This window comes from Nothobranchius furzeri, chromosome 14, assembly GCF_043380555.1.
Source record: "Nothobranchius furzeri strain GRZ-AD chromosome 14, NfurGRZ-RIMD1, whole genome shotgun sequence".
Classification (NCBI taxonomy): Eukaryota; Metazoa; Chordata; class Actinopteri; order Cyprinodontiformes; family Nothobranchiidae; genus Nothobranchius; species Nothobranchius furzeri.
Window position 1 is genome coordinate 60494759 of NC_091754.1, and position 15766 is coordinate 60510524.

A 15766-nucleotide genomic window follows, 5' to 3' on the forward strand; every position below is an offset into this window, starting at 1 on the left:
TATTCACCACATGTCTATAACCAACTATTGAGGTAGTTCCATGTGGGGACCAGTCAAATGTCCCCACAGTTTAAAATGTCCCTTTTTTCAGGTTAACCGTGAAAAAAATGTCCCCAAAGTGCAATACAAACAACGTACGTGTACACACACCAGCTTGTGTTACTGCTAAATTATTTAATGTTGATTTTCCACCGGGTTGTTTACACGAAGTGAAGCGCTTTACAGAAATTTGGATATTTAGTTGCTTCACAGTTTGATGTTCTGTTTAGATTCCTTTTTCAACACTCTGGTTATCAAAACACAAACAGAGAGTCTGTCAGTCTGTCAGTCAGCAGGCTGCAGCATAGCAAACATTCCTGCCCGGTGGAAGTAAAGAGCTGCAGAACGGGAGCCAGAGAAATCTGCAGCTCCGCAGCAGTTTCTTAAGAAGCGCCCAAGTTGAGATGTTGCTCGGCAGCTGGATTTAGTTGGGATCAGAATGTGACGGCGCGGCCTTTCTTTGTTCTCACGCTTCCAGAAAACATGATACGCAGGAAGGGGAGGAAAGTTACCTGACCACGTTGGTGGTTTCACTTACCTCCAAGTCATTCTGATGCAGATTAGATGTTCTTCATGTCTCAGCTTGAGCAGACCGACGCTGGAAGAATCAAAAACCTTTGATTAGTGCAAACATGTTTTATTAACCAGCCTGAGTGTGTAAGGTGTGTGAGCAGCATGTCGCTGTCAGCACCAGAGGAAACACATGGAGCCACTACAGGCCGATACGTGAGGATTTATCTCAGCGCCCTGCAGTGAGCTGCATTTGGCTCAAATATTTCTGGACAACACCCACATCAGCCAAAAACTCTGAAAAAGCTCTTTGTTCTCCCAGAAATTTTTTCGATGTGGTTGCTCATCCTGTAAGAACGCAAGACGGCATCAAGCTGCTTTTTAGCAGTTTTTACCAGCCCCCATAGAACACCAAAAAAAAACATTTTTAATGATTATTTCTGATTATAATCGTCACTGTGAGTGTTTCATGCAGGCTGAACATGAAAATAGTCTCCTACACCTATCTCCTGCAGTAGCTTCTGATAGAAAGCAGACGGTGAAACTCTAGGATTAGAAGATCCTGACAGATCTACGTTACCCTGTCACTAATGGGCCATTCCCATCTGTACCGGGTCGGCCCGGGCCGGGTAGCGTAGGTTGTTTACATATCTGGGTGGCCTGGTATTTTTCCGGGCCAACCAAGGCTCATTCTCAGCCCTCTTCTCGAGGGGGTCTGCTTCAGGCCGACCAGGGCCAACACACCCACTGCTGACAGCAAATTCACACCTTCCATTAGAGCAAGCCTCTGATTGGTGGGTAGAATCAGCCCACATGGGCTTAAGGCAAGGATGTGTGGAATCAACCGGGCCAGGCTGGGGCCGACTGGGGCTACCCGGCCCGGGCCGACCCGGGACAGATGGGAATGGCCCATAACATTCATGGACTCGTCCATCTTGCCTCACGTCGTTGTTGGTTTAGCTTCCAGGAAAGAGCAGAGAACATCTCAGCTAGTAGAAGCTAACTGCTAGCATTAGCAACTCCACCACACAGCAGAACTCCTTCAGGCTTGTGTTATTTGTGGAGGTAAAAAAAATCAACATTGCAGGGCAAATGGAGTCAGTGGTAGAGTTGTGTTGCTGTTATCCAATCAGAGGGGAGATGTCCAAATATCAGGAAATAAGACTTTTAATCCGGTCGTGTTAAGCTACTTTGTCCTCCAGCTGAATTCTCTGTGCTGATGCAGGCGCTTCTGGGCTTTTACCCCCAGAGTACGACGGTATTCATTCCTACTAGACCTCTGCAAATGTATGAGTGAACCACACATTTAACGCTTATTTTTTGGTATGATGATTAAAGGGAAACTATAAAATACGGAGAAAAACACTCTGGAGCTTGATTTTAACATGTCAAGTGGCGCAATGTCTTCTGTAAATCTGCTCTGAGCTCTTTTAATAACATACTTTCTTTTATTTTACCTTTATGTTTTGCATTTAAAAAAAATAAACTAAATTTACATTTTTGTGGCCAACAAAGACATTGAAAGCAACAATCTGGAGTTTCCCTCTTTCAGGAATGATATATGAATTTTTAGAAATCGGTAAAAGTATTAGTCTTACCCTGTACTGTTACGTAATGTAGGCAATATGTCAGTTCATTGGCTAAGCTCGACCCTTGTCCTAGAGCCCCATGCAATTTGAGTTGAGTGCCGTTCAGCATTAGCCAATAGCATTAGACATTTCGTGCAGATGCCAGTCACAGAGTGGACGTGCATGTTTATGGTAGAAACTAGAGCTATCCAATTCCGGGCCTCGAGGGCTTGTTTTCAGCACGTTTTGGTTTTAACCCTGCTTCAACACACCTGATTTAAATTAGTGGGTGATTAACAGGCTTCTGCAGAGCCTGATGAGCTGCTACAAAGGTGATTTAACCACTGAATCTAGTGTGTCGGATTAGATAAACCACTAAAACCTGCTGGATACCGGTCCTCGAGGCCCAGAATTGACCTAGACTGATATGGAGTTCTTCTATGAGGCCCTGGTAACTCCCTAGTTTCTTGTGTTCCTTTTTCCTGATGTTGCCATCACTTGGTATCGCCACATCAACCACAACAGCTGTCCTCTGTTGTTTGTCCACCATCACAACGTCTGGTTGGTTCTCCATCACCCTTTTGTCGGTCTAGATCTGGAAGCCCCACAGGAGCTTGGCTCTCTCGTTCTCTACCACCTTAGGGGGTGTTACCCACTTAGACCCTGGTGCTTCCAGTCCATACTCTGCACAGATGTTTCTGTCCATGATGCCACCCACTTGGATGTGGCGTTCCACGTATGCTTTCCCTGCCAGCATCTCACACCCTGCAGTTACATGGTGGATTGTCTCAGGGGCCTCTTTGCACAGCCTACACCTTAGGTCTTGTCTGGTGTGGTAGATCTTGGCCTCTGTTGTTCTGGTGTTCAGGGCCCGTTCCTGTGCAGCCACGATGAGTGCCTCTGTGCTGTCCTTCAGACCAGCTCTTTCTAGCCATTGGTAGGATATCAGCAACTTCAGTTATCTGTCAGTGGCACATCCCATGTAGAGGTTTGTCCTCCCATGATGGTATTTCCAGCTTTTCCTCCTCTATTCGCCGTTGTCTGAGACATTCACTGAGGACATCATCTGTTGGGTCCTTGTCCTTGGTGTACTTATGGATCTTGGATGTTTCATCCTGGACGATGGCTCCCATTCTCACTAGTCCTCGGCCTCCTTCCTTAGCGTACAGTCTCAGGGTGCTGAGTTTTGGGATGAACCCTGCATGCCTGGTTAGGAACTAATGTGTCTTAACATCTTTGGTCTGTATTTCTTCCTTTGGCCAGGTTATTATTCCTGCATGATATCTGATTACTGGCAGGGTGTAGATGCTTATTGTGGAGATCTTGTTCTTGTCATCGACTTCTTAGGACTGCCTTACTCGTTGTAGGTATTTGGCTGTGGCTCCTTTCCTTGCGGCATCATTGAGGTTGAATTTGCTTGTAGGATACCAAGGTACTTGTAGCTGTCCTCAAAGTCTGCTATTGATAAAAATATCGTGAATCTCAAGCTTGGGTACGAAGCCCCAATAAGTGAAACAACGCTAAACGAGGCAGCAACTGACCTAAGAGATAGGATAATGACACAAATAAACACCAGACAACACCGACGCCAACTACAACGGCTGAGTGAATTACCTTCTCTCTTCCGGCTTTTGGAGAGTACAGAAACTTTTTTCCTCCTCTCCTCCCTATCTTATCCCCAAGGCTCTTTGTCTGTCTTTGGGTGTACGGAGATTCTGCATTTTTTTTTTGGAAACTGGAAATTATTAAAATGGACCTGGTCAGTTGGTCTCTCAACGCGATTGAAAAAATTCTTTCAAAGACGAGAATGGGAGAAGAGGCTCCCAGATGCCCCTCTGGGACAGAGCCAGCTGGGTATATCATGGACTCCTGGAAACAGTGGAACCTGATCTGCCTCTCTCAACTGTCTGTAGAGGATTCTTAAGACGTCTGGATATTTGTGGTGTTGGTGTCAGGTTTCTTGCTTTTGGGCCTGAGTGGTCATCTGGCTTACCGGAAAATTAATGAGCTGTCGAGGAATATTGGTTCAATCCCGGATCTCAGGGATGGATTACACCGCGCTGTGAAGGCACAAAGTCGTATAATTGTCGAGATGAGTCGTAAGCTTGGAACTTTGGCTGAGATTCAGACTCTGGCACAGAAGGTGGATTCAATCAAGGAGAACTTGACATATCAGCACGGATTGGGATAGACTAATTACACCATTATTGGATTGAGAGGGGTTGAGGACCAACAGAACTTTAAGACAGAGAGGAAATTATCTCTGTCTGGCCCCAAAACAAGTTCTTATCTGAATCTGGTGCCCTTGAGCCTGTGAGGCTGAAGTGATTACTCCCCCTCAGAAGAAATGTGGAATGCTGTGGAATGCCATGGCGACTCTGTCTCCCTATCCCAGCCTGGGCGGTAGTGCGACCGGTGAAAGCCGTTGAATCGTTTCCAGGAGTCACTGTGCTTTCTAAACCCAACTACCTCTCTCCCCTGTCCAAACGGAGGTGACGAGCGCTGCTTATCGCGGCTGCCTGCACTGACGTGTGGAGAGTCCCCAACCCTACCTCCTCACCTAGTGGACACTTGTGTTATGTAATGTCTGACTCCTGTTGCATATCTGTCTGAGGTGTTTTTGCATAGCAAAGCTGCCCTCCCTGTGGAGGGTAACTCTGAAGTACCTTTTTTTCCTCCACCTGAACCAATCCTCACATAAACCCTCTGATCTCTATTAAGGTAGCGCGACTCAGGGTTGCGAAAGACCACAGTCACCAATTCTTGTCATGTGTCTATGCCTATGTATGTCTGATCTCTGAATTGTGTGTACTGAAACTCTGATTTCCCTCTGGGATTAATAAAGTATCTTTGAATTGAATTTGAATTGAATTGAGAAATCCTTGAAGATGCAAATGCAACACTGAGAACGATTCCTACAACAACCATCACTGAAACCTATGAGCTGATATCCTTGAGAGCAGTGATCCTTGAAACACTTGGCTATAAGAGCAAGAGCAACCATGAGAGTCAATACCCACCATGGGAGAATCCTCAAGTTCCCAGGCTTCTGGTAGAGAACGCGAGCTTAGAAGGATGAGACCATCCGCGGAGTGTGAGATGAGAATTTTGTATATATGTGAATAAACAGCATCACGTGAGAACGAGAATTGTAGAACATTGTTTTAGCCTTGTTGTCCTGGCTAGGGCTGCGTGTTCACAAACGAGATGAATTCCTTCCAGCAGTGATCAAGGAAGTAGGGAGACGGGCTTAAGCTGCAATACATTTTACCACCTCTAGAGGTGCCCTCTGAGAAAAAACCCTCCAGATTTCTGTTTTAATTTGAGGATTTTTGGACACTTTTGATGCCAACACTCACTCACCTTTTTAACCACTTCATTCCCACTCCAGCAGTCATCAGGTGAGAGGGGGCACACCCAGGAAAGGTGTCCAGACTATCACAGGGACAGTCACACACTCACTCACACACACCAGAAAGCCCACTCATGCAAAACTCCACGCATAAAGGTCTGGGCATCAGAGCTACCTTCTGTTCCACCACGCAGCCAAAAACAAACAAGCAAACAAAAGCAACAATATATGCAGATGACTGCAGATCACGCTCCGGTGGAAGTGCACAAGTTGTTTTCTTACCTAAGTTTTTCAAAAAGCCATGGCAGAAACAAGCAGGAGGAAGTGAAAGCCTTTTGAATGACTGATTAGCTGCCGTTGATCCATCTGCAGCAGCCAGGGGCGTGTCCAGGGAGTGGCCTGGGGTGGCACATGCCACCCTTGGAATCTGACTGGCCACCCCAGGTGCCACCACACTAATTTACCTTTAAATAGGCTTTTCATTGTCCACAAAAGGCTTGGGGGTAAAACAAGAAAAGCATAACCATTGGTGCCACCCATGCACAAAGTTGTGCCTCACTTGGGCCACCCCATTTTAAAAGATCTGGACACGCCACTGGCAGCAGCAGTGAGAAGCAGCGTGCTGCATCTCTGGCAGTAGTACCACGTGCTCATTTGAAACATACATTTCTGTTTGTTTTGTTTCCTTTGAAATTCTCCCACCAGGAGGGGAAAAATAAACCATAATCCCGCCAAATGCTTGAAACATGAGCTGGCTGTGGTGCAGACTAGATTAAAGCATGGCCAGAAGTACAATACTAATAAACGAGGGCTGATTCGGGACTTTGGCATGCTCCTGTGGAGGTTTTGTGTTTTACAGATCCGTGCAGCACACTTCTCTCATTCCTCTGTCACCCAGCGCGATCTGACGCCGTCCGAATCTATTTCCCCCCTCAAACATGCTGGGAGGAGAGGAGGAGGACAAGGAGGAGGAGAAAAGAAGAAACGCCTCAGAGGCGACAAGAAAGTAAGGAAGCGGAGCAGATGGGAGGAACTGCTCCAGCGCAGGAAGAGTAAAGGACCTAGAGGAAGGAAAGCAACTCATAAATGAATCAAAGCTGAGTGCGCGTCACCGCACCGCGGACCAGAGCCAGACAGCGGCGCTGAGCGCTGGATCAGCCGGGTCTGGAGCCTCCTGCGGCGGGATTACAGCTCCTCATGCTCCGCAAACTCTCCGCGTAACTTTCAAGGACAGCGCGCGGCCTCAACTCTTCCGGGGAATAAACACACAAACAAGAGTAGTTTGTGAAAGAAGAAGAAGCGGAGCCAGGGAGATAACGCTGTCCCTCCCCCGAGCAGTCCTGCTCGCTGTGCGCGGGTCTAGGCGTTGGCACCCGGGTAGGAGTCCCTCGCCATGGCCGGGGCCAAGCCGGGAGTCCACGCGCTCCAGCTCAAACCCGTGTCCGTCCACGAAGCCCTCAAAAAGGGGGGGAAGTTCATCAAATGGGAGGAGGTGAGAACGAAACCCTGGTGCTTTCTGCTGAACTTGATATGGGCATTGATCTGACGGGAGGCCCGGGGGTCATGGTGCAGGTGTGCGTGGGGTCAGAGTCCTGCGCTCAGCGTGTGTGCGTGTGTGTGTGTGTGTGTGTGTGTGTGTGTGTGTGTGTGTGTGTGTGTGTGTGTGTGAGAATCAGACCCTCTAAATGGAAGGAAAAGTCCCTTGTAACTGCCAGCGGGGCTGTATTCTTGTCAAGCCGGTTCCCTTCACGCTCCGGTTCAGTTCAAACGCCCTCTGCCACCTTCTTTCTCCTCTCAGGTCTTTTTGTCCTTCACGAGACCTGAACGCACCTGTCTCACCAGGATGTGTTCAGGGGACGTGGGACTTTTAGAAACTTGTGAGGCAGGGGCTGCAGAATGCATGCTTCCGCATGGCGGGGACCGACAGGGTGTTTTCTCTTGTTGCCGCAACTCGTCTTGCTTCTCTATTTCACCTTCCGCTTGTGTAGAAGTGTGTCTGCTTACCATGAATATGACCTGTGTGTGTCTGTGTGTGTGCGTGCGTGCGTGCGTGTGTGTGTGTGTGTGTGTGTGTGTGTGTGTGTGTGTGTGTGTGTGTGTGTGTGTGTGTGTGTGTGAGAGAGTGTGTGAACCTATCAATGATTAACTGAATGGCTCAACTGCAGGATTCATAGTGGACGGTTGTGTCTGGAGCATCTGGATATGTTGTCATTGGACTTTGGCTTTGGATGAGGACTGGAGGTCTAGTGCCAAAAAGTGACTGAATGCCATTTTGCCTTCAGAACTATCTTCATGTCAAAGATCTAACAAGGTGCTGGAAACGTCGTTTAGAGGCTCTGGTCAGGGACGAAATTTTGATTTCAGAAGTGGGGGGGACACACCCGGCTTGTGCGGATTTGGGGTGGGGGTGTTATGTAAAGACCCTTTGACACGTCACATGCCCATCTCAATAATTTTTCCATCCTCAATATATATATATATATATATATATATATATATATATATATATATATATATATATATATATATATATATATATATATATATATATATATATATATATATATCAAAGTTAAAAAATGTACAACTCTATTATCATTAATATTTATTATCATTATTGAAGTGCAGTTTTGGCTGTTGACAATGGATAGGCCATTGTATTTATTGTTTTGGGTCTTTTTTTATTGTTTTTGGTGCAACATTTTCTAACAGGGAGTGAGATTCTTTTTTTTATTTAATTTTTGTTTGTTATTTTTATTCATTTAGAAGTTCTGGTTCTGGACATTTCAATGTTAAATGAAGGTTTATTTGTTGCATTTTAAAGGGTGTACTTGCATTATTATGACATATTAACATTATATTAGTGGTTATTTTGGTCTAGATAATGTTGACAATGATATCGTTTATCATCAACAATTTTTTGGGACAAAATATCATCCAGCAAAATTTGTTACTTTCCCAGGCCTAGTCAAAAGTATAAAAAGTATTTATACATAAACGGTCCCTCCTGAGATCTGGCCGTTTGTTCATTTGCTGTGTTAGAGGACATGCTGAACTAATGTTTTACACATGATCATCACCCTAACATTTGTCACAATGATCAATTTTATGTCTATCGTATCTTCATTATTTCAACCTCACCTGTGAGCCTCCAGCCTCTGCTCCATCTCCTCCAGGCTCTCGTCCTCCATCTCCTACAGCCTCTCCTGCTGTACCTTCACCGGTCTCTCCTCCTGCATCTCTGTCGGTCACCTGAAAAAAAGATGCATGAACTATAAACAGTGGGAGATTTTGGAATGGAACAAACAGAAATATTTACAGGATGGTTCTAGTATGATTCACAATTATTATTAATATAATGTGTAAATTATTCATTACCAATTTGAGTGTATAAAAACATATTAAATATGTTTTTTCCCTTAAAAGTGTTTAAACAGTTGTTGCATTTCAACACACAAAAAATAAATGGAAAAAATAAGATAAATCTAATGAAAAGTGTACATCTTTGACATTAAGCTTAAAAAAATCTGTTGACGATGATGATACTGTTCATTTTTCAGAGCTTTTTAATGTGAAAATATACATTGCAATAGATAAGTTTACAATAAAGTTAAATGATAAAAGTTTTGAAGTTACACTTCTACTACTACTACTACTAGTAATAATAATTATGATGATAATAGTAATAATAAAAACATAATAATTATAATAATACGAATAAATTGTGTCTGAGGAGTCAGTTATGTGGAGGAGATTAGTTTGTAAAAGTTAGTTTTGAGTATGTGTGTGAAGGAGGAGGTGAGTCTGAGCTTAATGCAGGTCTGTCACATGTTCCAACTTACGTTTTGACTTTGAAAGAAGTCTCTTATATCCACTTTTGTTTCTTGACATGCTGCCGCCTGGCTGTGCATAACTACCAAAGACTCACAAATGAACACTTATTCAAATGTTGTGTAATGGAAGCTGAGCTGAGCTCTGATATTACACAGCGTCTAGTTGACGATGTGACTCAGTACCGGTGTTCCCTAGCGGCTCCAAACTAGCAAAACAACGTGAGCACGTTCTGTTTACTACTTGGAGTGACAGCAGCAACAGCCAATAATACGTTAGCAAGTATCAGCAGAGCCAATAGATTAGCTTTTGGGCGGGTCTAATAGGAAACCGGTTTCCGTTTCGGTCCTAGTGCTCAACCAAATCCATTTAATGGAGCGTAACATTGTTTTTGGACGGAAAAAAGTGAAGGGGACCGAAACTGCCTTTTGAAAAAGTGGGGGGGACATGTCCCACCCGTCCCCCCCCAAAATTACGTCCCAGGCTCTGGTCCATATATACATGACGTAAATTTTGGGGGGGATAGGGGGGACATGTCCCCCCCACTTTTTCCAAAGTCAAGTTTTGACCCCTGCACTTTTTACCATCCAAAAACAATATTACGCTATATTAAACTGACACTGGTTGAGCTCTAGGACCAAGCAGAAAACAACCGTTTATGTTGAAGCCTGTTTCCCATTAGAGCATACAGTAAAGATCCCCCCCCCCCCCCCCCCCCCCACCGTGGACAGGACTCAGATCTGGTGACTGTGGAGGTCTCTGGAGTCCAGTGAAGTCATGCTTATGCTCTAGAAACCAGTTAGAGATGATCTGAGCTTTGTGACACGGTGCATGATCCTGCTGGAAGTGGCATCAGAGGATGGGTCCATAAAGGGATGGTCAGCAACATTAGACAGTAGGCTAAAACTAGGCTTGGGTGGTGCTGAGTGGTCCAAAGAGGGACCAGGGGATGATGGATCCGTGTTTTCATGTTGGTGACACCAGATTCTGACCTGGCCATCTGAATATTGCAGATGCAATCCAGACTCATCAGACCAGGAAACATTTTCCAATCTCTTCTGGTCCAGCTCTGGTGATCCCGTGTGAACCGTCGCCTCACGGTGCAAACCTTGAGGAGGAGCTGGTGTTCAATTTGTGAGCAGACACAATTAGGACACCTCAGGATTAGAAAATTAGCTGCAATCCATTGTCGTATTAAAAAACAAAACAAAAGTCAGCCTAGCGAGATGGGTGCTTTTCCCAGGCCAGGATGCAATCATGCTTTTATTTTGAAAAGATTGCAGTGGCTGAGTGTGAGCTACACCTGTACCACGTGCCTCAGGTGAAAATGAACCAACCACACACATCCTTGTTGTGTTTGTCTGCTGATCTTCCAGAGAAGAGTTTGGACGTCGTCCACTTCTGATCTCCTTTCCTCTTCCGCTTTCTTTCACACACAAACTTTCTGTTTCTCTCTCAAAGGGAATTCCCAGGAAATGCTCATGCCGCTGATGAAGTGTGTGAACAGAAACACGAACACGCTCTCTCCCCCTCCATCCCACATGTTCCCCATGAGCAAATACGCTTTTCATTACTAATAAATGCGGCAACCCCTGTTTGAATCTAGCTTTATTTAAAAACAATAAGGAAATGTTGACTTTTGAGGTGATGCAGAAAAGCTTTCCAGCTGTTCATAAACTGGTCAGGGCTGAATGTGCAGGAAGGCTAGTTTAGGCCAAATTGCGGGTTTTTCCTGTTTCTGCGTTTCAGACGTGAAACGTGCGGTAGTGTCACCGGGGGGAACGTTTTCGCGGGGGTTTACGACTCCGAGGTTTCCAGATGACACAGACACTGTCGCAGAAACTTGAAATCCTCCTTTAAGGACCTGTTGTGGTGAACAGGTCACACACACGGCGCCTGAGGGCAGAGCAGTTTGTTTACGTCGTTTGACGCCTCTGCTTCTCCGTGTCCTCCTCCAGACGCTTCCAAAAAATGATCCTCAGTTCTCTTTTAAGCTCCAGTCTTTTGTTGATCGTTGTTTGTTCTCCCAACAAAACCTGCTTCTGAGTGACTTTTAGACAAATGAAGACACACACACACACACACACACACACACACACACACACACACACACACACACACACTGAGTCACGTGTGGGGGAGGAGGAGCAGCAGGAATGCATTCCGACTCGACTCCTTCCGTGTTTTGGCTTGTGAGCACATGTGTGCTCGTCTGAGATTTTTTGCTCTGGTTGTGTGTTGAATGACTTCCTGTTTGAGCTTGTTGTAAGGCTCCAGAGTCTGGCCGTTTTCCCTTTTTCTTCCCTCCCCCCCACCACGGCTCCTGCTCCGCCCTGAGCCGCAATTCAATTTAGACAAATTCCGACTGGAATTCAATTAAAATTCCTCCCAAACAAGCAATTAAATGAGACGGACTGTCCGCAGCTCGTCTCCCGCTCGGGAACGATCCGATATGGAAAGCAAACGATGATGGTCTCAGTCATTCGTCTTGTACAGAGCTCTCAGATTTCTGTGTACTCTAAAACATTCAGGGGCCTCATTTATCAAGCTTGCTTACGCACAAAACGGGGTCGGAAAACTGCGTAAGCAACTTTCCACGTAAACTTTGGGATTTATGAAAGAAAACTTAGCGGAAAAATGTGCGCAACTTTAAGTTGACTAAGGACCTGGCTTACGCACATGTTGGACATGGAGAGCACCTGCAGTGCTGCTGCTGAGAAGATACAATTATGAAATCCTGCAGCATTATCACTTGTACCGCTTCATTTTCACACAGAACAAGATCCCCCCCACACACACACACATGCACGCACACACACACACACACGCACACACAAAGCCTGAAGTGCAGAATACGGAATGCAGAATATCAGCAGGGGGACAGATTGAGACAGAACATCATGCGTCTGTGACAGTGTGTGTGTGTGTGTGTGTGTGTGTGTCCTGTCACTGTGACCCGATTGATGATGCACCCTGGCTACTTGGACAGGGAGATCTCTGTTTGGGTGACTGGTTAGCACATGTAACTTTCACCCGAGAGTCTGGGGATCAAATCCCGATTGGATCATTTTTTTACATCCGCCACAGATCTCTCTGAAGAACTCAGCATTGACGGCTTCAGCAACGCTGTGCCACTCCGTGGATTTTCTCTTATTTGTTTTGCAAAAGCACTTCCTTTCATTTCTCCACCTCACCCACAGGTACCTCAACTTCTGCTTGTGAAATTGCGCTTCCTTGATCTGCCTTGATCTACGGTCGCCACATCATTGGCGGAGCCTTGCAACAGCCGGCTTATGTATATGCATGAGATCCACAAGGCACTTTGCATTGACTATTTATGGCAGTAAGTGGGCGTGGTGAGGGTGGGATGTGACTAAAAAGCAGCTGAGAAACATTCTAGATAGTTTCTGATTTGTGAAGTGGAGATTGCGTGCAGCTGTGCGTACTCCATGTTTGATAGATCACACACCTACTTGGTGTAAGTACATTTTTTTTGCTGAGCTTAAGTACGGTTTTAGTAAGGATTCTACGCCATGTTTGATAAATGAGACCCCTGAGCTCTTGGTAACCTGCACCAAAGCCGGTGACCCCACATGATGGTAAGTCCTTCAGAGTGAGGTTGTGTGGATGATGCCATTCCGACTCGCTGAAGCAGATGGAAAGAGGTTTTTACAAAAAATAAACGAAACCCTTAACATGGAGGACACCTCTAAGTTCAATTCAATTCAAGTTTATTTATATAGCGCCAAATCACGACAAGAGTCGTCTCAAGGCACTTCACATAATAAGCATTCCAATTCAGGTCAGTTCATTAAGCCAATCAGAAATAATGTTTCCTATATAAGGAACCCAGCAAATTGCATCAAGTCACTGACGATGCAATCCTTACTAAGCAAGCATAAAGCGACAGTGGAGAGGAAAACTCCCTTTTAACAGGAAGAAACCTCCAGAGAATCCTGGCTCAGTATAAGCAGCCATCCTCCACCACTCACTGGGGATGGAGAACACACACACACACACACACACACACACACACACACACACACACACACACACACACACACACACACACACACACACACACACACACACACACACACACACACACACACACACACACACACACACACGAGTAATGTGTCTATACTTATATTGTGATTTCTTAGTAAATATTCTATTTGGTGAGAGATAAACTTTATTGTATTTATCCTAGTGGATCTATAATTAAACGGGTAAACTAGTAGTAGCACATCGCACATCAAGAAAAGCAAAAAGTTATTATCAGGAGAGGGAGAATGTTTAAGTGGTTAGCAGCAGTGTGCTAGACGATGGCCCCCTCCATGAGGCCACCACAGCTCAGCAGAACATCGTTGTAGACAGCTCAGCAGAACATCGTTGTAGCTTCTTCTGGGGAGAAAAACACTTAGAGAGAAAATAAAGTTAACAGCTGAAATAGCAGAAAATAATACAGTTAAAGAGCAGATGGTAGAAGAAAGTAGTAGTGTGTGAAAAGTGGTCAGTGTGTCCTCCAGCAGTCTAAGCCTATAGCAGCATAACTACAGAGATAACTCTGGATAACCTATCCTTTTTAAATGAAGGCATGTTGGAGGCAGGGCAAGGGAGAGCCGTCTTTACTGACTGTACACTCCACCTCCCTCTACTCCCCCACTTGTCCAGATCTAGGCTAACATCAGATTGTAACCATAGGCCCTATCGAATAAAAATGTTTTAAGCTTATTCTTAAAAGTAGACAAAGTGTCTGCCTCACGGACTAAAGCTGGGAGCTGGTTCCACAGGAGAGGAGCCTGATAACTAAAAGATCTGCCTCCCATCCTAATTTTAGATATTCTGGGAACCACCAGTAGACCTGCAGTCTGAGAGCGAAGTGCTCGGTTAGGAACGTATGGAACAATCAGATTACTGATGTATGATGGAGCTTGATTATTAAGAGCTTTATATGTGAGAAGGAGGATCTTAAAATCTATTCTGAATTTAACAGGTAGCCAATGTAGGGAAGCTAAGACAGGAGAGATATGATCTCTCTGTTTAATTCTCATCAGAACTCTAGCTGGACAAGCTGAAGACTTTTAACTACATTCTGTGGACTTCCTGAGAGTAATGAATTACAGTAATCCAGTCTTGATGTAATAAATGCATGAACTAGTTTTTCAGCATCATTCCTGGAAAGGACGCTTCTAATCTTAGCAATATTCCGAAGGTGGAAAAAGGAAATCCTACAAACCTGTTTAACCTGGGATTTGAATGACATGTCCTGGTCAACGATAACACCAAGGTTCCTTACTTTGTTCTCGGAGATTAATGTAATGCAATGTCTCTAAGTATGTTTTTTTAATTTACCAGCAAAACAGTCGCTGACTTTTACTGAAAAGCTTACTTTCTAAATAGAGTGACTCGTTTCCTGTTCCTGCTGCTGATAACCGACTAAAATATTTATCCAAGATTAAAAAAACTTCACTGAACGAAATCAGCCCAGCCAATCTAGGCCAAACATGCTCTTTTTCTACAAACACCACTTAGTTCTTTTCATTAAACCATTACACACTTATTTTATTCTAAAACTGTCATGACTCCCATCCTTCACCCTCCTCATTTAACCTTCATTCGGCTCACCTGGTCCCTTCACCAAGCTCCTCACAAGCCCTGTTTCCCTGGCAACCACAATCAGCTGTATCCACTTCACCTGCTCCTGACTCCTCAGCTTATCACTCACACCTGCTTCCCCTGCTATATATTCACCAGTCAGCCACCAGTTCCCTGCCAGATTATTGAAAACTTCGTGCCAGTAGATCTTCCAGCGATTCACTCTGCCTGACCTCAGCCTCCGGACCTCGTTTTTCGCTCCTGACCCCTGCCTTGTATTCTGCCTGCCATTTCGACCTTCGCCTGTCTCCGACTCTGTCTCCAGCCTCGCCCACCTGGTAACTCTGCATCAAAATAAAGACGTTTTTTATATACTTTTACTGTGTTTGGTGTCTTCACGGGTCTTCAGAGTTCTGTTCGTGACAAAAACAGGTACAGAAAATTAATTTTTGCCTTTAAAAATGGCAACAAAATAATTCTTGTGGCGACTTTGGCCCATTTTTACCTCAGAAGTGTTAATGCACCTGACTGACGCCCAATCCCAATACTCACACTTGCACCCTTGCGCCCTTCAATTGTGCATTCCTGGCCAGGGGTGCGAGTGCGTAGGGTGTCCCGATTCTCAAGTGCAGAAGTTGACCCCATTGCACCCTTAATTTGCACTTCACCCAAGTCTGCAGCGATGCGGACCTCGGGCAAGGTGATTACCCACAAGTCATTGCTGCAGGAGAAAAGGCTCAAGTTCCTTTTCTGAAAATATGTATTTTCTAATAAATTAGTCTATTTTAGGCTGATTTGTTGATGCTCTGAATGTTTTAGACAAAGCAGCAATAAAGTTAAATTTATTTCAAATAGTTGCTTTGTT

At 44.9% G+C, this 15766-nt stretch overlaps 1 protein-coding gene across 1 annotated transcript in view; it reads left to right on the forward strand.

Annotated features, from left to right (window-relative positions):
* The first annotated feature begins 6674 nt into the window (after window positions 1-6674).
* The window catches only part of plcb3 (phospholipase C, beta 3 (phosphatidylinositol-specific)), a 100030-nt gene continuing 90938 nt past the window's right edge, over window positions 6675-15766 (forward strand). Inside the window, exon 1 of the mRNA XM_015946546.3 lies at window positions 6675-6961. Coding sequence (XP_015802032.3) covers window positions 6863-6961 — 99 coding nt within the window. The 5' untranslated portion in view covers window positions 6675-6862. The remainder of the gene's footprint in view (window positions 6962-15766) is intronic.